This window comes from Cebus imitator, unplaced genomic scaffold (assembly GCF_001604975.1).
Source record: "Cebus imitator isolate Cc_AM_T3 unplaced genomic scaffold, Cebus_imitator-1.0 Scaffold113, whole genome shotgun sequence".
Taxonomy (NCBI): domain Eukaryota; kingdom Metazoa; phylum Chordata; class Mammalia; order Primates; family Cebidae; genus Cebus; species Cebus imitator.
Genome location: NW_016107428.1, coordinates 7,278,705 through 7,300,141, shown reverse-complemented (window position 1 = coordinate 7,300,141; position 21,437 = coordinate 7,278,705). Strand labels below are relative to the sequence as shown.

Below are 21,437 nucleotides of genomic sequence, written 5' to 3'. Positions count from 1 at the left end.
AAGAGCGAAACTCCGTCTCAAAAAAAAAAAAAAAAATTATTCGGGCTTGGTGGTGCACACCTATAATCCCAGCTACTCAGAAGGCTGAGGCACAAGGATCGCTTGAACCTGGGAGGTGGAGGCGGTGCCACTGCACTCCAGCCTGGGCAACAGAGCAAGACTGGTCTCAAAACAAAACAAAACAAACAAAAACCTCATACAGGACACATTTCAATTACATATTACTTAGCAATTACCCTTGCAGACTTATCTCCTTACAAAAAAGAAACTGTTTCTGCATTTCCCCATTTCTGTCTATCGTCATCAATTTTTCACATTCAGTAGCTAGCTGTGTTTGTTTAGACTTGCAACTGTTTCTCTGTAAGGTAAAGAATATTTTGATTTTCAGATCACTTCACCTCTCCTTCATAGTTTTGTAATCTGAATATCAGGGTGTTGTACAAGATAAACTATAAGCTTCCTTATAGTTTTAAAATTATTTGATTTTATGTATCATAGCCAAATTTCCTCTGCGCGGAAAATATACCAGAAAATCAGCCCAAGTTCAGTGAAATTCAGTTAGTGAGTGCCAAATGCCATTCTAAGAAACCTGTAGTTAGCTACACACATACACACATCATCTATGATTGAGTGAGCTTTAAAGAGCGATCATCTTTCTCCTAACATTCTAGTGTTTTGAAGCTGCTACACGTGATTATGATTTCGAGCTACTTTTTTTTTTTTTTTTTTTTTTTTTTTTTTCTTTTTTTTTTTTTTTTTTTTTTTTGTTTTTTTTTTTTTTTTTTAACCTCCTTCTTTGTGCAAAAGAAAACCGAAATTCTTCAAAACGAATTAAATCACCTATGACTCTGAATGGAAGCTGGGCGAAATTATCTCCTCAAGTTAACGTGGAACCGATTCCCCAAGAGGTGGAGGTTCTGGGGAGCAAGGCGAGTCGGTGTCAAGCTGATTACGCAGATACCTGTTGGGGACGTCAGGATACGTGTTGGATATTTTGGTAACATTTTTTAAGGACTAACGATGCTTTCTGTGATTCAGGCTTTCATCTGATACCAAGAGCAGAATCTCGTCGGCCTGTGGGTGTTTTTTTATGAGCCGCTGCTTTTAAGCGCTGTTACCTACTGGGCCCAAGCAGGCGGTGGAAAAGGGGAAATAAAGCCATTTGTTCCCTCCTCAAGCTAATTGCTCCAGAGAGCTGTGAGTGTGCTCTATTACCACTGGGAAAACCGAAATTGTGGAAGCCTGAGGCGTTTCGAAATTGAACGGGAAGGGTTTATAAACTGCCGCAGGGAGAGGCGTTGGCGACGTGACAGCTGATGACCCCTGGGCTTTTAAAGTCCTCCTCGCCTCTCCCTCTGTCCGCTCTCAGTCCTTAATCGCCTCTGGGTTCTGGGCTCTGGGCTCTAGACCCCTCCTCAGATTAACCCATCTGATACTCGCCTCCTGCCCTATCCTCTCCGCTACCCAGGCTCGGCTCCAGGGCTCCCGCGCTCCGCCCATCCCCCTCTGGATGCCTCCTCGCTCCCTCTTCTTTCCCTCCCTCCAGCCACTCCTCGCGCCTTTCCCTCCCCACTTCCCTCCTTTCCCCTCACCCTTCAGCCCAGCCCACCCAGCTTTCTCCCACTTCCTTTTCCCCCTCAGATTCGCGCTCCCGCTGCAACATCTCCTCCTCCCACAGCTCTGGGAGTCGACAGGCCAGAGGCGCCGCGGACCTGGTGCGCGCAGGCGCACTGAGCGGCTGGCGAGCCGGCAGGCCGGGCATCAGCGCAGGCGCGCGCGGCTGGGGCTCGGCTCCGGGGCTGGCGGTCGGACAGTCCTCGGGCTCGCTCAGTCCGGGCTTGGGGCCCCGCGGCGGCGGCGGAGGTAGAGGGGGCGTCGGCGGTGGCGACGGCACCATGTTACTTCAGTCAGTCAATCTCTGGAACCTGGCGTTTTATGTCTTCATGGTCTTCATGGCAACGCTGGGGCTGTGGGATGTCTTTTTCGGCTTCGAGGAGAATAAGTGCAGTATGAGCTACATGTTTGAGTACCCGGAGTATCAGGTAAGGTTCTGCCCTCTCCTTGGCCGGGTGCTCCAAGACTCTGGCCCCTGGTGCCTTTTTCCTTCTGTGGGTTCATCCTGCCTTGGCTCTTGGCGCCTCCTGGGCCCCCGTCCCGTCCTCGCCTCTGTTTTCTCCGCCCGGGGAGACTCTGCATCCCCTTTCTGTCCCCCTCACTTACGCTTTGTGTCCTTTCTCCACGGTGAGGTGTTTGTTAGACGATTCCCGAGAGGATCCTCGTGGTCGCCCTGGTAGTTACTCCGCTGACCCTCCACCTTCTCCCCAGCCCCAAATCCTGGGCACAAGGTCTTCTGACTGGCCGGGCCCAGCCCCGGTCACACCCAGAGAGGCAACCTCAACCCTTCTCCCTAAACCCAAGCTCCATTCCTCTCGCGTTCCTGCCTTAACCCGTGCCCCAGGACCTTCCTTTGCTTCCCACGCGCCTAAATTCTTCCCCCTCGCGCCCAGTGATTTGCGCGTCAGATTTCGCATTTCTAGAAAGGGACCGAGCGTCTGCAGAGTGTATATTGGCTAGATAGTTCCCAAGGCTGTTTTTAGAGACTCCAGGGTTTTGCCTAAGGGTAAGCCGGTGAGTTATGAAATTGGAAACTAGATTCGCTCTTGAAAAGATGTTGCGGATCCTCTTGTTTTGCAGGTTAAAGGGCTGTGCGTGTGTGGGCTTGCTTGTGTGTGCATACCTGTGTTTATCCATGTCTCCCAGCTGCCGAGCCTCTTACTAGTTGCATGCAAAATCTATTAAACGATGCTGTTTTTTTTTTTTTTTTTTCCTCGCTGGGTTCGGAGTTTAAGAGACACAAGATCCTTTCCTCTCCACCCGCATTGCTTCCATGCCATTTTGAATGTTTTCAATCAATGGCTTCGTTAGTTCGGCATAGTAGAATCTAGAATTTCATTCATGACTCGATGTAAAAAGAGGCGCAGACAAATTACACAACTGTCCTAAGATTTTTTTTCCGAATGATTCTTTTATTTCTAAGTGCATCTCTTAATTACGGACTACCTATTATAATAGTAATTCCCTACCATAAATGTATATGCACTATAATATGTATTGTAAAATACATTTTTAGTATACTCTTAAAATCACAGCAGTTTTTTTTTAGGGTGAAGGATGTAAGTCCTGATTGCTTCTTTGTACAAGTCATTATGGAGGAAGCCTATTACTTGATGATTCTTCTATTATTTTGATCTTAAGACTACTAAAGGTTTAAATTGCTGAATAACATTCTTTCCTATGGACAGAATTCTAGTAAATTTAGATTTCATTTGTGTTTACATCCTTACCTTGGTTTTGCATTTATGATGATAAGAGAGTGGAAACATTTGGTAGGGATGCTATTGAAGGAGATTTTGACATGTTACTGCTATCTCTGTTCATTTCTAAGCAAACCTTTTTAGTTTAGTTTTTTAAAAACTGAAAATAGAGCTATCATAATTCCCTCCTTATGTTTGGTTTAATAATTAGGGACCTCCCAGTAGATTGAAGTAAATCACTTTAGTTTTGTACTGCATTGAAGAGTTTGGTTCAAATCATTTTGGAACAGTACAGTACTAATCCCCATTTATTTTTAGATTTCCTACAATTATTGAAGCTATTTTAATATTCACAGAAGTAGAAATTGTTCTCCTTAGTGTTGGGAACAAAGCATATGGATCTCACAGATGCATTTCCTGCCTCATAAAATTGACTGGAAAGACAGAAAATTAGTGTAGCTAATGGTGAAGAGCTCTTTGGGTTTTTTGTTGTTGTTGGGTAGTGTAGGTCTAGTTATTTTGATTGAAGTTGCTTTTTTGGGATTTTACACTTCTATCTGCTAATACAGTAATAATCACAGTGATAGAAATTTTTGATTTTTAGGAGGTTCTATTTTTATGACATAAAAAGCTGTGTTAATTCATGATAGTATTTATATTGTATTCTTAGTCTCGTTTATTTCACATACCAGGTCATGTTATCTTACAGATACAATAAAACCTGCCTATAGAAATGATTCATTTTGAACATAGTGAGATTTTTGAATAAATGAGACCATTCTGTTAAGAACCAAATGGCTTCCATGAATAAAAATGTTTTAAAGATATTTTACGTATTGCTTACTTTTAATTATATTTTATAGTCAGCTCTCTAATTGTTCACAGGTTGATACCCAGATGTGAGATGTCCAAGTTATTGGCTTTTCTTCTGTTTTTGATGCCTTTCTTCTTTTTTATTGCTTATTTGCATCTTCTTTAGCTAGCCAGCAGAAATAGAAAGGTAGTTGAAATGCACTCAATTTTATTCTTCATTTAAAAAAAAAAAAAAAGATGGGCCATAAATTTGAAGCTCTTTGCAAAAATGAAGTTTTGAATTTAAAATTGTTTGATTATCTCTGTTCATCTTCTACCTCTGGTTTTCCCAGAGTCACTTATTTGGAGTTAATTAAACATCTCACGAGCCCATATCTCAAACCTGTGAGGCAAATATACTTTATCCTTTAAAGCTTCTTGCCCTGTTATGACAGCAAGGCAAAACTTTTATTTGTTAGCAAATGGTTTTAGGCAAATTGTAGGATTTTAGAAGAAACATCTGAGTTGTTTTCTCTCATACAGTGATTTTTTTGGCTATCTTCATATGTGTACCCTAATGGTTGCTCTCTGGAAGAAAATGTTGGTGTGTGCCTGTCGTCCCAGCTACTCAGGAGGCTGAGGCTGGAGAATCACTTGAACCCAGAAGGCGGAGGTTGCAGTGAGCCAATATCGTGCCACCACTGCCCTCTAGGTGGGGTGAGAGCAAGACTCTGTCTCATAAAAAAAAGTCATATATTTTGTTATTAAGTGTGTTATTTATTTAGAAAGTCATTTATTGAATGAGCAGACTTTGCCAGGTATATCTAGATACTTAGTGTAGGTGAAAGGGAATTAGAACTAAATCATATCTTGTGTTTTTATGTCTTTATAATACAATGGGGGAAATGGACATGTAATTTATAATTACGATATAATGTACTGTTATAATTTCACAATAAGAGAGTATGTACAAAGCTTTTCACAGAAAGGAGAGCCTCCAAGTTTGTCTTGGGTGTTCAAAGGCTTTAGAGAAGATGCAAAGTGAATTGGGCCATGGAGGGTGTATAAAGTACTGAAAGAACATTGCAGGCATGAATAGTATATGTGAAGGTGGTAATGCACCAGGACATGTTGCATGAACAGTATTTATAATATATTACCATTATATCAAAACTAAAATCTATAAACATATTTGCTTATATATATGTGAAATATTTCTAGAAGCACACACAAACTGATAACAGGTTGCCTTCTAGGGTAGGTCAACTGGATGGCTGAAGGACCATGGGCAGGAGAGATCCTTTTCAATGTATATCCTTTTGAATCTTGAATTCAAAAACATATTAAAAATACATTTTAAAACATGTCGTGTAAGTTATAAGAAAGTAGGTAAGGGCAGGGTGAGGTGGCTCACACCTGTAATCCTATCAATTTGGGAGGCCAAGGTGGGCGAATAACTTGAGTCCAGGAGTTAGAGACCAGCCTGGATAACATGGCGAAACCCTGTCTCTACTTAAAAAAAAAAAAAAAAAATTAGCCAAGTGTGATGGCCTGGGCCACCTGTAGTCTCAGCTAAGGAGGCTGAGATGGGAGGATCACTTGAGCCTGGGAAGTCGAAGCTGCAGTGAGACAAGATTGCACCACTGCACTGCAGCTTGGACAACAAGAGTGGGACCCTGTCTCAAAAAAAAAAAAAAAAAAAAAAGTAGGTAAGAATTATTAGAGCTAGATTTTAAAGGTCTCTCTCTTAAGCCGTGTGTGTGTATGTGTTAGTGTGAACTATGAATTATAGAAGGGAGACTATGCAAGGAGAGACAAATCTGAAAAATTCAGTTGTCCTTAAGGCCTTTTTTTTTTTTTTAGAAGGAGTCTAGCTCTGTCACCAGGCTGGAGTGCAGTGGCACGATCTCGGTTCATTGCAACCTCCTCCTCCCTGGTTCAAGGGATTCTCCTGCCTCAGCCTTTGACCTAGCTGGGATTACAGGCATGCATTGCCATGCCCAGCTAATTTTTGTATTTTAATATATACGGGGTTTCACCATGTTGGCCAAACTGGTCTCGACCTCCGGACCAGCCTGGCCAACATGATCGAGGTGGGTCTTGATCCACCCACCTCGGCCACCCAAAGTGCTGGGATTACAGGCATGAGCCGCTCTGCCCAGCCGCCCCTAGAACTACTCTTATCAGGGGTGGTGAGCAAAGGGCTGACTGAGAGCCCTTCGAGAGATCTTAAAAACTGTGTATGAATCTTGATCAAAGTTGTTTTTCTTTTTGGTTAGTTATGGAGATCAAACTTTATTTTTCAGTTTAAGTTCACAATTAAGTAATATCATAGATACTTTAGTTTCTTAAATCAATGTTTTTCTAGTACTTGGGAGTTTGTTAAAAATTTTGTCTTTTGAGAGAGATGTAGAGTTAAGAAGAACTCACACTAAAGTAGAGTCAACGAAGGAGGACAGGAGAGTTAGGATTGTGGAGATAATATTTAAATATAAAGGTAATTGATCTTAATATGGAAGAGTTGCTTATTTAAAATAAACTATATAGAGGCTGGGTGCGGTGGCTCACGCCTGTAATCCTAGCGCTTTGGGAGGCCAAGGTGGGCAGATCACGAGGTCAGGAGTTCAAGGCCATCCTGGCTAACATGGTGAAACTCCATCTCTACTAAAAATTCAAAAAAAATTAGCTGGGCTTGGTGACTCATGCCTGTAGTCCCAGCTACTTGGGAGGCTGAGGCAGGAGAATTGCTTGAACCCGGAAGGCGGAGACTACAGTGAACCGAGATCACGCCACTGCACTATAGCCTGGGCAACAGTGCGAGACTCCGTCTCAAAAAACAAACAAACAAACAAACAAAAAACTGAACAAAACTTTATGGAATAAAAAATTTACATTGGAGTCTTGCTCCCTTAAGTATTTTCCTTTTAAAATCCCTTGACCATATTCTATTTTCTTATCAGCATCCTTTTTGTATGCCTATACCTTTTCTGTCAATCTGGTAAATTACCTCTCCTGAGTCTTTCCTACTCCCTTTCAACTTGAACTCTGTCTGGAAATGGAGTTTTACCATTTGCCTACAACTCCCACCATTCTTGCCTCTTCTCTTATTTTTTTGTTCTAACTTCTTTTTCTATCTCCATACTTTTTTAAAAAACGCTGTATACATTCATATTTTAAAAAATATTCTTTCTCACTATAAAATTGCTTTCACAATAGTATTTTATGAAATATATCAAATGTATTTTGTTGCTTCCTTTTCTGTCTCAAGAAAATTAAATTTTTTTTTAAGATATATTTGATAGTTTCCTGTTTTTGAGTTAATTTTCAACTAGTCCAAACTTTGTTTAGCTACTGTTCTCTTATGGTTTTTTTTTTTTTTTTTTAGACAGAGTCTCACTCTGTGGCCCAGGCTGAAGTGCAGTGGTTGGATCTTGGCTCACTGCAGCCTCCACCTCCTGGGTTCAAGCGATTCTCCTGCTTCAGTCTCCTGAGTAGCTGTGACTATAGGCATGTGCCACCATGCCCAGCTAACTTTTATGTTTTTAGTAGAGACAAGGTTTCACCATGGTGATCAGGCTAGTTTTGAACTCCTGACCTCGTGATCCAACTGCCTCAGCCTCCCAGAGTGCTGGGATTACAGGCATGAGCCACTATGCCCAACCCTGTTTTCTTTTTGTTTAATTTGTACCTAGAGAGGTAAACAATTGTGTCATTTTCAGTTTTGATTATATTCAAAATATAATCAATATACTGTGCACAATCAGTATTGGGACTAATTTGAATTGAAGTACATGTATTAAATATAAAAGAAATAGTGGGTTATTATTTCTGTATTTTAAGTTTTTGGGGAGATAACTAAGGTTGCTAGTATCTTAAGCTTACAGTCTCTGCAGATGTTTCCATGGTGTTATTGGCATAGATTATTTATGTTAATATCCTCAAAGGGATATTTAGGAAGGTGCACAAATGATCAGAATTTTTTTGTTTTTGGAACAATGAGGGTTTTCAGCAGTCATTAGCAACATTTACAGGTTTTGAAATTCACTTTGTAGTTAAATTCTTTTATCAAGCACATACCACATGTACAGCACTGCTAGCTCTATGTAGACATTACTGTCCAATGTAATTGGTTTCATTCTTAATGGTTTCTGTCCTTTAAAATAAAAAAAAGAAAAGGAGCAAAAGGGTGTATGTATACTTTACTACCGCTTTTATAGATGTCTACCTTTCAGGATGACCTTAGATAATTTATACTACGCTGAAAAAAATTTAGGTGAGCTACTGACTGAGTAGTTAGGTGAGCTGCTGTGTTATTGGTATACAATAACATGAATTGCAGAGTAGTTTAAGGTTTGCCAACACACCATTTACCTGGTCCATGAAAACTGAAATAGATACTAATTCACCGGAATGTTTATGGTAAGAAGAGTGTACATATCTTGACTAAGACATGGCTATAAGGTTCAGATTAATTTGTTAAGCATATTGTAGGCCAAAGCATATTAAATTGTAAGCTACATTGTAAAACGATGTACTTTCTTTTGAAGCTGTAACAACTGAAATATATAGTTGGGTCTGAGTAAAAGAGACATTTCAAAATAGTTAAAAATGGAAAAAAAGATTTGATGATAGAAAGCCTTTATCATTTTGAAGTATAATTGATACTTATCCAATTATGTTAACATGTAACTTGTTGACATATACCAGTGCTTTCTGCCATTGTCAGTGGCCATTTTGAGTAATTTGTGTTGGTTAGAAATTCAATTAGTCCTCTTTTACGTTTTCCTGAAGACTACATGTTTCAAAATTCACGCAATTCAAGATCGATTCTCTATATGAATAAACTGCAAGTAGAACTTGTTTTGTGTATGAAGTATGGTTTTAATATCAGTAATATTTTATATTGTACTATTTCAAATTTGCATAATTCAGAATTGTATATGATGAGGCTGAACTGTATTAATAAAATTGATTAAAGTGAAACTACATTTTTTTAAATGTAGAAAATAGAACTTCCAAAGAAACTGGCAAAACGCTATCCAGCATATGAGTTATATCTTTATGGAGAAGGATCCTATGCTGAAGAACACAAAATTCTCCCTTTGACGGGTATTCCAGTTCTCTTTCTTCCTGGTAATGCTGGAAGTTATAAACAAGGTAAGTTTCACTGGAAGTAAGTTTTGAAAGCTATAAAATTCAACTCAAAAAATTTGAATCATATCCATACTCAGTGAATCAAATAAAGTAAATGAAATGCATGCTGTGTTTGAAGTACTATATTGGGCTTACAGAGAGACCAAAATATGACATTTTCTGAGAGAATACATGTGAGAAGTACTTAGAAAAATTGAAGACCACTTTGCAAAGAGAGAAATAAAAAGAATAAGATGGAGTGGGATGGGATGAGTAGATGATAAAGGGGGAACCCCTTGGGGAATCAGCAGAGGAAACACATTTCTGCTGGAAATGAATGGTAAAGAGAACAGAAGCTTAAGCATTGATTAGGGAAGTAAATCAGTGGCTAATGTTATGCAAAATAAGAGAGATTAGTTTCCTTCTTTTGGAGTTATTTAAGTTAGAGAGATCTGAAAGTATTGGGAGGCACATAGAAAGGTAAGGATAGGGAAATTGCATGTACAGATTCCAAATTGATGTTGGCTTGGAGATATAGCGGTTATTTCTGGCATAACAGCTAAATAAACGGGAATTAATTTTGTTTTAAACTAAAACCTGCTTTCTTATTTAATGGATTGGAATTGTTTCAACATGTGCAGTTATTTACGTGTTTATTCACCTAGCACGTATCTACAGGTATCTACCATGAGCCAGGCTGTGTTCTAGATACTAGGGATCCAGAGCATATCAAGACAGATAAAGTCCCTCTCTCATCAAATTTATATGCTTATTGGGAGGACAGTGATCAAACAAATATGTCAGTAATGTTAAAGGCTAGAAAGAAAAACAGACTAAGGTGGTAGAATATAAAAGGGTCAGGAGGTGGCTAGTTTAGATGAGGTGGTCAGGAAAGTCCATTGTGAGGAGATGACGTTTGAGGAGAGGTTTGACCGAGGGAAGCATTGATTAGGGAAGCAAATCAGGAGGCAGGAACATGCTTTGTGCATTCAAGGTTACTGTGACTAGAGAAAGCGAAAAGAGATAAGACTGGAAAAGTAGCCACAGGCCATATCACATAGGCTGTGGAAAAGACTTCGAATGAATGAGAAACTGTTGGAGGGCTTTGAGTAAGAAAAATATAATCTGATTTTTAAAATTTATCTTTGTATTTGAAATATTACATACATAGAAATACATAGGACATAGATATTTGTTTACAAATTATTATAAAGTAAATACCCATGAAACCAAACCTTAGTCTAGAAGTAGATTACCAGTGACCTGGAAACCCCTTATGTGCCCCTTCATGGTTAAAACTCCCTCCTCTCTTTCTTGATATAATTACAATCCTAATGTTAAGATAGTAATTTCCTTAACTTTCTTTGTAGTTTTGCTTAATATGGTCTATTTATTTGAGGCTGTTTTTAAATTTTGTAATATGAATATAGTCATTCAGTATGTATTCTTTTGTGTCCGGCTTCTTCCACTCAGCATTATCTTTAAAATTCATCCAAGTTCATTTTCCTTATTCTCTATTATTTCTGTTGTATGACCATACCATGGTTTGTCCATTCTGTCTTTGGACAGAATAAATGTTTACATTTATTGGCGATTACAAATAATGAATATTATTCCATATGTGTCGTGAAGATACTATGCTTCTGTAAGATACATACCTAAGAGTGTAATTCCATGTTATAGGTTATGTGTATCTTTTTAATCTTTACTGACTGTGCTAATTTATATTCTTATAAGCAGTATATTTTACTTTCCTTTGCAACATGTCCTTTACAACACTGGAATTGTCAGATATTAAATTTTTAAGCAATCTGGTAGATGTGATTTACTTTTAAAAAGAAGATCACTCTGGCTTCGCTATGAAGAGACTTTCCTTTGCAGGGCAAGAGTGGAAGCAGGAAAGATACTAAAACATCGTAAGTCATCAGAGAACTATACATAAAAATGAGATACCACTTCATACCTACTAGGATAGTTGTAAAAAAGAAGACATAACAACAAGTGTTGGTGGAGATGCAGGGAAATTGGAATCCTCATACATTGCTGGTGGAAATGTAAAATGTGCAGCTTCTTTGGAAAACTGTTTGGCAGTTCCTCAGAATGTTGAACACTGAGCTATCATGTAATATTCCACTCCTAGGTATCTACCCAAGAAAAATAAACACATACCCACACAAAAACTTGTATATAAACATTCATAGCAGCGTATAATAACCAAAAGGTGGAAATAATTTAAATGGCCCTCAGCTGATGAAGAGATAAATCAAACGTGACATCTTCATACAATGTAATATTATTCAATAAAAAGGAGGAATGAAGTTCTGATACCTCCCACAACATGGATGAACCTTGAAAACATCGTGCTATGTGAAAGAAGCCAGTTCCAAAAGGCCACATATTATACGAGATGTCCAGAAGAGGCAAACTCACAGGGACAGAAAGTAGATCAGTGCTTGTTAGGCCTGCACTGCCACCTCTAGGTTGGGAGGAATGAAGAAATGGGGAGTGACTGCCAGTAGGCACAGAGTTTTGTTTTTGAAGTAATTAAAAAATACCTAATGTTATATTTCAGAGATGGTTATACAATATATACCAGAGATGGTGAATATACTAACAACCATTTAATTTTACAGTTTATATAGTAAGTTGTATAATATGTGGATTATAATGCATCTATTGTATATGTTTTTTAAAAATGAAATTGCAGACAGGTATTTTGTTTGCTAAACCATATGCTACAATTTTTTATGCCATCTAAGCAGTTTATAATAAAAGTTTTAAAAAGATCTGCAAAACAATAAGAACAAAAAGAGTGGAAGCAGGGGGACGAGTAAAGAAACTGTTAGAGTAGTTCAGACAAGAGATAATGGTGTTGGATTAGGACAACAAAAAGAAGGTAGAATAAGTGATCTGCTTGCTTTTTATTTATTTAATTTTAAAAATATTTAGGGCATAGTTACTGCATTCAACGCATACAGTTGCTAGGTTAGTTTGTTCTCAATTGGTACTATTAATGAATTTCTTCCTGAAATAGGTGGTTTATATTTGAGTTGCAGAATAAAGTTATTTTTAAAGAAATTCTGAAGAAAGAAGGGATGAAACTTAAAAGTATTGTTTAGGGCAGGACACAGTAGCTCACACCTGTAATCCCAGCACTTTGGGAGGCCTAGGTAGGTGGATCACCTGAAGTTGGGAGCTCAACACCAGCCTGACCAACATGGAGAAAACCCATCTCTACTAAAACTACAAAAATAGCCAGGCATGGTGGCGCATGCCTGTAATCCCAGCTACTTGGGAGGCTGAGGCAGGAGAATCACTTGAACCCAGGAGGCGGAGGTTGCAGTGAGCTGAGATCTCACCATTGCACTCCAGTCTGGGCAACAAAGAGCAAAACTCCATCTCAAAATTTAAAAAAAGGTATTGTTTAATGTGCACTTCATTCTTTTCCTCCACAGTTCGTTCTATTGGCTCCATCGCACTTAGAAAAGCAGAGGACATTGACTTCAAGTACCACTTTGACTTCTTTAGTGTGAACTTCAATGAAGAACTGGTGGCACTGTATGGCGGAAGTCTTCAGAAGCAGACCAAGTTTGTACATGAATGTATTAAAACAATTCTCAAACTCTATAAGGTGAGAGATAAGTATGCAAATCAATAGTGGTGCAACCTATCAGCATCTTTTTAAAAAAGGGATTCAGTATACTTTAAATCATGTATTGGAAGTTGAAGCAGAGATGCCACAAAGATTTTTTTGTGAGAGTCTTTTGTCTTGGTCTCAGTAATGGTTTTGAAGTTTAAATTTATAAGAAATGTTTCTTATGGTGAATTCAGGAAGAAAAACTTTTTAAAACTATATATATATAAATTAAGAGTGTGATGCATTACCTAAAAACCATTAGTATAGATTTCTGCCTCTAGCTATGACTACCTGCATTTGTAAACAACTGTAAAGTAAAACTGGTCAAGATATCTGAGGCACCCGATTTAAGATGCTGGACAACAGAACAGCAAAGGACTGTGATCCCTGGAAGAAGTGAGCCCCATGATTGCTCTGGTTTTTTGCCTGGAAGCATTTTCCAGACCATGGGGCAACATTGTTATCACTTAGCTAAAGAAAGTAGAGACTTGAAATTGAGGGCTGCTGAAGCAGCTAAATGTGACACGGTATGAGAAAGAAGAGAGTGAGGCAAAGAAAGGGACTCTAAAAATGCACATTTTTCAATCTTTGAATGCCATACTACACAGGAAAAGTAGTTATAAAACAGTGGCATGCTAAGGAGGAAGTGGTGGGGTGTGTTCAAGGCATAGTGGTAGTTTAAATCAAGGTGGTGGCAGTTGAAGTGATGAGAAATTAAAGGCTGAGACATTACAATTTGCTGGCAGATCAGATATGGAAGGGCATAGTGAGAGGAAAAGAAGAGTTAAGGATGACCCCAAGTTTTTTGGCTAAACAACTGGAAAGATTGACTGCCGTTAACTGAGGTAGGGAAGAATGTAGGAGGGACAGATTTGGAGGAGATTAAGAATTTAGTTTTAGACAGATTCAGTTTGAGATGCACATTAGACATTCCATGTATGTTACTGTGCAGGTGGTGTTCAAGGCTAGAGTTCAAGAGAAGCGGTATAGCCTCAAGATAATTACTGGGGGGTTGACAGTGTGTAGATCTATTTAAAGCCACTAGATTGGAAGAGATCAACAAAGATATGAAAAAGAAGTGATCTAAGGACTGAGGCCTGATTCACTTCAGTTTTAAGAAATGACGAGAGACAGCTGGGCCTGGTGGCTCATGCCTGTAATTCCAGCACTTTCCCAGGCCAAGGCAGGTGGACCACCTGAGGTTGGGCCAGCCTTGACCAGCCTGACCAACATAGAAAAATCCTGTTTCTGCTAAAAATATGAAAGTAGCCAGGCATAGTGGCACATGCCTGTAATCCCAGCTACTCAGGAGGCTGAGGCAGGAGCATCACTTGAACCTGAGTGGCAGAGGTTGCAGTGAGCCGAGATCACGCCATTGCACTCCAGCCTGGGCAAAAAGAGTGAAACTCCATCTCAGAAAAGAAAAGAAAAAAAAAATGAGGAGAGAAGAGAAGGAAGCAGAACCAGAAACTAAAAAGGAGTAGCCAGTGAGGTAAAGGGAGAACCAGGAGAGTTTGTTGTCAAATAAACTAACGTAAATATTTCAAAGAAGGAAGAAGTGATCAACTGTGTCAAACGCTGCTAATAGGTCAAATAAGATGAGGATTAATAATTGTCCATTGTAGCCTAGGCAACATAGGGAGACCCTGTGCCTAAAAAAAAAAAAAAAAAAAAAAAATTAGCTGGACGTGGTGGTGTATGCTTGTAGTCCCAGCTACTTGGGAGGCTGAGATAGGAGGATCTGCTTGGAACCTAGGAGATTGGGACTCCAGTGAGCCCCAATGATTGTGCCATTGCACTCCAGCCTGGGTGACAGAGTAAGACCCTGTCTCAAAAAAATAAAAGAAAAAGAAAAGAAAAAGAATTAAGAGAATTAAGAATTGGCCGTTGGATTCGTTGGTGATTTGGCAAGGACAGTTTTGGTGGCATGTTGGGGTAAAAGTCTGATTGAAATGGATTTAAGAATGTGTGGAAGTTGAGAAATTGGAGACCGCAAGTACTGTGTATACAACTTGCTTTTTATTTTGTTTGTTTTTTGAGACAGGTTCTCACTCTGTCACCAGGCTGGAATGCAGTGGCATGATCTTGGCTCACTGCAACCTCTGCCTCCTGGGTTCAAGTGACTCTCATGCCTCAGCCTCCTTCGTAGCTGGGACTACAGGCACATGCCACCACACCTGGCTAATTTTTGTATTTTTAGTAGAGACTGGGTTTTGCCATGTTAGCCAGACTGGTCTTGAACTCCTGACCTGAAGTGATTCACCCGCCTTGGCCTCCCAAAGTACTGTGATTACAAGCATGAGCCACTGTGCCTGGCCTGCAACTTGTTTTTAGAGATTTGCTGTAAAGAAATGTAGAGAAGTTACTAAGGGGAAAGTGAGAATTAAAAGGGAGTTATTTTTAAGAGAGAATAACAATATATTTATATACTAATGAAATGTTCTAGAGAGAGAAAAGCAATAATGCAAGAGAAGGATTGCTAGAGTGATGTACTTGAAAATACAAGTATATTAAAAGAGAATAACAATATATTTATACATTAATGACAGTATATTTATACACTAATTGCTAGAGTGATATACTGGAGAATACAAGTATTTTAAGAGAGAATACCAGTATATTTATACACTAATGAAAATGATCTAGAGAGAGAAAAGCAATAATGCAAGAAGATGAAAAGGATTGCTAGAGTGATGTACTTGAGAAGGTCAAAGGGGACAGGTTTCAGAGCACAGTTGTAGGGGCTGGCTTTTGCTAAGATCAGGTCTGTATTTGGCAATCACCAAGGACTCGCTTGATTCCTAAATCAGCATATTATGACATTGCTGAAATACTGTCCACAAGGGAAGCTCATTAGAGACTCAGTGCCCATGGTTTTTACTGGGGTCGTATCACACAGATACTCTCTGCCTAGCACATACCAAAATTCCAGTCTGGAGGACAGCAGGTGTTCAGCATCAAACATGTTGTTTGCACAAGCAGTTTAGTCACTCTTATCATTTAGGGAATGGTGGGAATCTCCCCCAAATATAAGGTTCCAGATTCCAGCCGAGAGCCAACCTTGTATCCAGTCCATGCCAAGGACAGCAGTCTCAGGCCTCCCATGTTAACTCTTCTGCACAAGATTCAGTCTACTCATTGAGAAGAGATGGTATGTAGGAAGGATCAGTGTTGGAGATGATGAGCTAAAGTATGGTAATGAGACTGAGGAGATTGGTGAAAACAAAAGATCTTTTTGAAAAGCACTTCTCTAAAAAATAAAATATATGTAATTGTCAGTGAATAAATATTTGGAATGCTGTTTCACTTTTAAACCTAAATGCACAATAGAGAAATAATTGGATGAGATAAAAGATAACAACATGGGCCAGGCTCGGTGGCTTATGCCAGTAGTCCCAGCACTTTGAGAGGCCAAGGTGGGTGGATCATGAGGTCAGGAGTTGGAGACCATCCTGGTTAGTGCGGTGAAACACCATCTCCACTAAAAATACAAAAATTCAGCTAGTTTTGATGACACACACCTGTAGTCCCAGATACTTGGGAGGCAGAGGCAGGAGAATTGCTTGAACCCAGGAGGCAGAGGTTACAGTGAACTGAGATCACACCACTACACTTCAGCCTGGGTGACAGAGCAAGACTCCATCTCAATAATAATAATAATAATAATAAAGTTAACATGATAAGGTAGTATATTGCTATCACAACTGTAATTGTCTTGGCTTTTTTTTTTGGGTAGTATTTTAAGTTTCAAACAAATGATCTGATTTTGTATGTCTTGTAAAACCTAATAATCTGTTACATACCAAATATAATTACTCCTCAGATGACATGTAGTGTAACAACTAGTATAAACATGATTTGCTCGACCAAGTGTTCCCATTGGCTTAGAAAACCAAGATATACCTATTAAGAATGTTTGGCAGAACACAAAATAGTATGTATACACTAATTAAAACTATATGAAAATGTATTTCTGTACCTTATGATGGGAGCTGATATAGTTTGATTTTCTTTTTCCTATAAAATTGCTCATATGCAGAGAGAACTATTTAGTATTTTTTAAATGATACTAAGCTTAATTATGACATGGTGATTTCTTTTAATAGGGTCAAGAATTTGCTCCAAAAAGTGTGGCAATAATTGGTCATTCTATGGGTGGCCTTGTTGCAAGAGCATTGCTTACACTGACGAATTTTAAGCATGATCTGATAAATCTTCTTATTACACAAGCCACACCTCATGTTGCTCCTGTGATGCCATTAGATCGTTTCATTACAGGTGAGTACTGTTACATAAACATTAGCTGACCTGCCTATTGTTGTTTAGGATTAAATAAATAAATCCCTACAGCTATTCCCCTTAGAGTATGCTACAGATGTATCCATGTATGAAGCAACTCAATTGCAAACCAGCACTTCCAATTCTGAGTGTCTCTCTTTTTAAATCTTTGAACTTAGGCTTATAATTGAAACTACTGTTATGTTTTCTGTTTCCATAGCATCTTAATATGGTTGACATGTGTTTTATAATTCCCAGGAGCTAGGGCTTCCATTTAGTTTTTGTTTGTTTGTTTGTTTGTTTTTGAGACAGGGAGTCTTGCTCATTCACCCAGTCTGGAGTGCAGTGGTGTAATCTCAGCTCACTGCAACCTCTGCCTCCCAGGTTTAAGCGATTTTCATGCTTCAACCTTTCAAGTAGCTGGGAATACAGGTGTGTGCCACCATCCCCACTAATTTTTATATTTTTTGTAGAGACAGGGTTTCACCATATTGGCCAGGCTGATCTCAAACTGCTGACCTCAAGTGATCTGCCTATTTCTGCCTCCCAAAGTGCTGGGATGACAGGTATAAGCCACCATGCCTGGCCAGTTTAGTTATTTTTGAGGACGATACCCTGTCTCTTAAGATGTGTTTAAACTTCCTATGCTTTGTTAACTGTTTTAGGACTGTATCAAAAATAAGCTTACATTTAAGTAGAATAGTAGCAATGTCTAGTTTTTAAATACATAGGTATACTAACACTTTATTTAATGAGGTATAATTCCTAATATTTATTGAACTCATTATAATTTGGGTATTAAAGACTTCATATGATATATTACCATGCTTAATCCTCACTGCAGTCCTGTGAGGTAGGTACCATTATTATCTTCATGTTTATGGATAGAAAAAGGCCAAGGTAAAGTTCTTGCCCAGAGTCATGTGGCAAGAAAGTAGTGAAACCAATATTTGACCCTCACAAACTTGCTTCTGGCCTTGTGCTCTTAACCTGTGCATGCTGTACTGTCTCTTAATTGAAGTACATTAACATAGGAAATAAAACCGCAGATAATACTATAATCTTGCAGGAATTTTGAATGAAAAGTGGAAGTTTGTGATTGATGTCGTCTAATCAAATAGTGATAATGTCACAAAATAAGAATTAAATACCAGTTATCTCAACTTGCTAAAAAAAAACAACAAAAAACTAAACATTATCCTCACTGCTTATAGGAATATTATATGAATAGAAGAAAATCTTTAGAAAGAATTCTTCCTGGTTAGTAAATGTATATAGCTTCTTACCTATTAAAATTTGCATTATCTTAATTTTGATGAAAATTTTGATTGTAGTTAAGTGAGAAATATTCACCAGTGACTCCATACCAAAGTAGTTTTTCTAAAGTGCTCATCTTAACATAACAGCATTGCCAAAGAATCATTTATTTTCTGTTAAGTATCTGGTGCAATGGTAATTATTATGAGGCTCAGTTTTTCAGTTAGTATATTTAAATTTTTGCCTGTAGAAGTCTTTTAATGAGGAAACATTTCAATTTTAAAATAATGAAGTTGTTTAAATTTGTTGTAGTCTAATAATCTTAAATGACCTTAGGTTTGGGAAAAAAAAAATTAAAGGCTAAAAGTCAGTACTTGTCACCGTAATTGAGAACTCTTTATATTATTGCATTTTATATGGTATATGTAGATGAGCCATGTAGATTAAATAAGAATGACTCAAATATATTTTAAAAATTATTTGAGGACTGTACCTTCAATAGGTTTTATTGCTTTGGAGGGTGGCACTGTTTTGTCTCTAAAAGGCTCAGACTGAAAGTGATTCTTAAAGTTAGGATGTCTTTCCTGTAATTAGTAATTGTCTTTCCTTTTATTCTAGATTTATTCACTTTATTTTACTAAGTCAAAATTAGAATGAAAATTTTAAGGTTTTGAGAGACAGAGGTCTATGTGACCTCTCAAGTAGATTTCCTGTTTATACTTGGTGAAAATACTGCCTTTCAATAGGAGGAAGGAGACCTTGCACTAGGATCTGCACTTTAGAAGTTCCTGTTGCTCAGCCCCTACCCTTTCCCACAGTATGAGAAGCATGAAGGCTAAGTAGCTTCCCCATGTGGAGCCTGTGTCTTTACTTCTACACTGTGATCTAGCTAACCAAGCCTCCAGACTTTTCTTGTCTATATGCCCCAAGCCTGCTTCCAAGACCTGTGTGGGTCTCTTCATTTTCTTTGTTCTGCTGAGGGCAGGTATGTAGAATCCTAAGCTTGAGCTGTGGCCAAGGCATAGCTCTGCAGGAAGTACAGACAGAGCTTGCATGTGCACATGAGGCCCTTGCCATGCGGGATCGAACTGGGATGGGAAGAGAAGCACAGTAAGAGGCTAGAGATCTGCTCCCCTCCATTCTGCCACCATCCAGTGGCTAACTCTGAGGTGTCTGAGAATTCTTAATTTGAACCTGGCCTTCCAGGTTATTTCAATGATATATTTTTCAAAATAGGCAGAAAAAACTATATTTGATTTAACAGGTTATTAGCTGGATTTTTTATTTTTTAAACTATTATATGTCATGTGTGCCCCACTGATACTTACATCCCAGGTTCTCCAGATGTTAAGAGTCAGTCTGCTAGGTGGTAATCTAAGTAAGTACTGCTGGGATCTTTAATGGGGGAAGCTTGCTGTACCCAATGTTTGGAACCCTGAGTGGGATCAAATGCCAGGATAAAAATGCATTAAGTTTTGATAATCAGAAAAAGAATTGAGAAATCCCCTGCCCTAGCCTCTGTTTAGTCTTTGACACTAGAATTTTCTCACCTCAATAGACAAAGTGAAAAATTGTCTGCAGGTTCTTCCCTTTGAACTACATGTTACACTAAATGGGTTGAACCCTAACCCTGAGGTTTTCCACAGCAGCGTAGTCCTAAGACTAATGTCAGTAGTATTGTCCTGATAGATTGTAAGAATTTAAATAGTACTTTGTTATGGTGGTTGGCCACAGAAGAGACTTACTAAGCCTTTTTAAGATGGGATACTGCCATCATGGGGAGGGGTCTACAGCTCTTTTTTTTTTCCCTTTAAAAAAACACATTATATTGAGGGTAATTGATATATTAAATACTGCACATATGTAATATATACAGTTTGATGGGTTTGAACATGTGCATATACCATGAAGCCAACACCACAAATGTCTGCAACAGTAGCATAGTAAATTCTTATCTTTGGAAGAATATTAGGGTTTTCCCTTTTTGCTATACCGTGTGACTCATGAGTAAGCCTCATCCTTGTGGAATGTGGAAAGGTATTTGCATATGGATCCGAAGCTAGTTGGGTATCTTTTTTCAATTAATGCCTTTAGTAACTCTTAGTATTTGCACTTTGATTTAATGAGGAAGCTGGAATATGTGTAAAGATACTGATTTTACTGAAAATAGGGAAATGTGAATAACACACTCTTTATAGATGAAATGACTTAAGGACAAATTCAGTTAAATATTAATATTACTGTATAAATATCTTGTTGCAGGGAATGGCTACTATTTTTTAATGTCTCTTTTTTATTCCCTACCAGATTTTTATATGACTGTAAACAACTATTGGATTCTAAATGCTCGACAAATAAATTTAACCACACTTTCTGTAGCTGGAGGATTCCGGGATTACCAAGTTCGTTCAGGATTGACTTTTCTCCCAAAATTAAGCCATCATACCAGTGCCTTATCTGTTGTGGTAATCTTTTTTTAAGATTCTACTGAAATAGTAATGTAATAGACCCAGTGGAACATGAAAGAAGAAATAATATATAGCTGCGTGGTAATGACTGCTGAGTTAGTGGCGTAGGACTGCTGTATGTGCATGCGTGTGTGTGTGTGTGAGAGAGAGAGGGAATGAAAGAGAAAATGAATGAATGAATGAACGAATGAACATGAATGTGTTGGGAGGGCAGAGTTGTGGATGCTTATGTCCACAGGGAGTAAAAAGGATGGCCAGGAACCATCGCTTATGCCTATAATTCTAGTGCTTTGAGAGGCCAAGACAGGAGGACTGCTTGAGGTCAGGAGTTCAAGACCAGCCTGGGCAACATAGGGAGACCACCCACCCCATCTCTACAAAATACAAAAAAATTAAAAATTAGCCAAGCTAATTTAGGCATGGTGGTGAGTACCAATAGCCTGAGCTACTCAGGAGGTTGAGGCAGGAAAATCACTTGAGCCCAGGAGTTTTGAGGTTACAGTGAGCTGTGATTTTTATCACTGCACCTCAGCCTGATGACAGAACAAGACTCTGACT

General features: G+C 38.6%; 1 protein-coding gene across 1 annotated transcript in view; it reads left to right on the top strand.

The window, feature by feature from the left end:
• The first annotated feature begins 1,769 nt into the window (after positions 1-1,769).
• The window catches only part of PGAP1 (post-GPI attachment to proteins inositol deacylase 1), a 97,779-nt gene continuing 78,111 nt past the window's right edge, over positions 1,770-21,437 (top strand). The window contains exons 1-5 of the mRNA XM_017538721.2: positions 1,770-2,042; positions 9,110-9,263; positions 12,695-12,870; positions 16,983-17,154; positions 20,719-20,876. Coding sequence (XP_017394210.1) covers positions 1,896-2,042; positions 9,110-9,263; positions 12,695-12,870; positions 16,983-17,154; positions 20,719-20,876 — 807 coding nt within the window. The 5' untranslated portion in view covers positions 1,770-1,895. The remainder of the gene's footprint in view (positions 2,043-9,109; positions 9,264-12,694; positions 12,871-16,982; positions 17,155-20,718; positions 20,877-21,437) is intronic.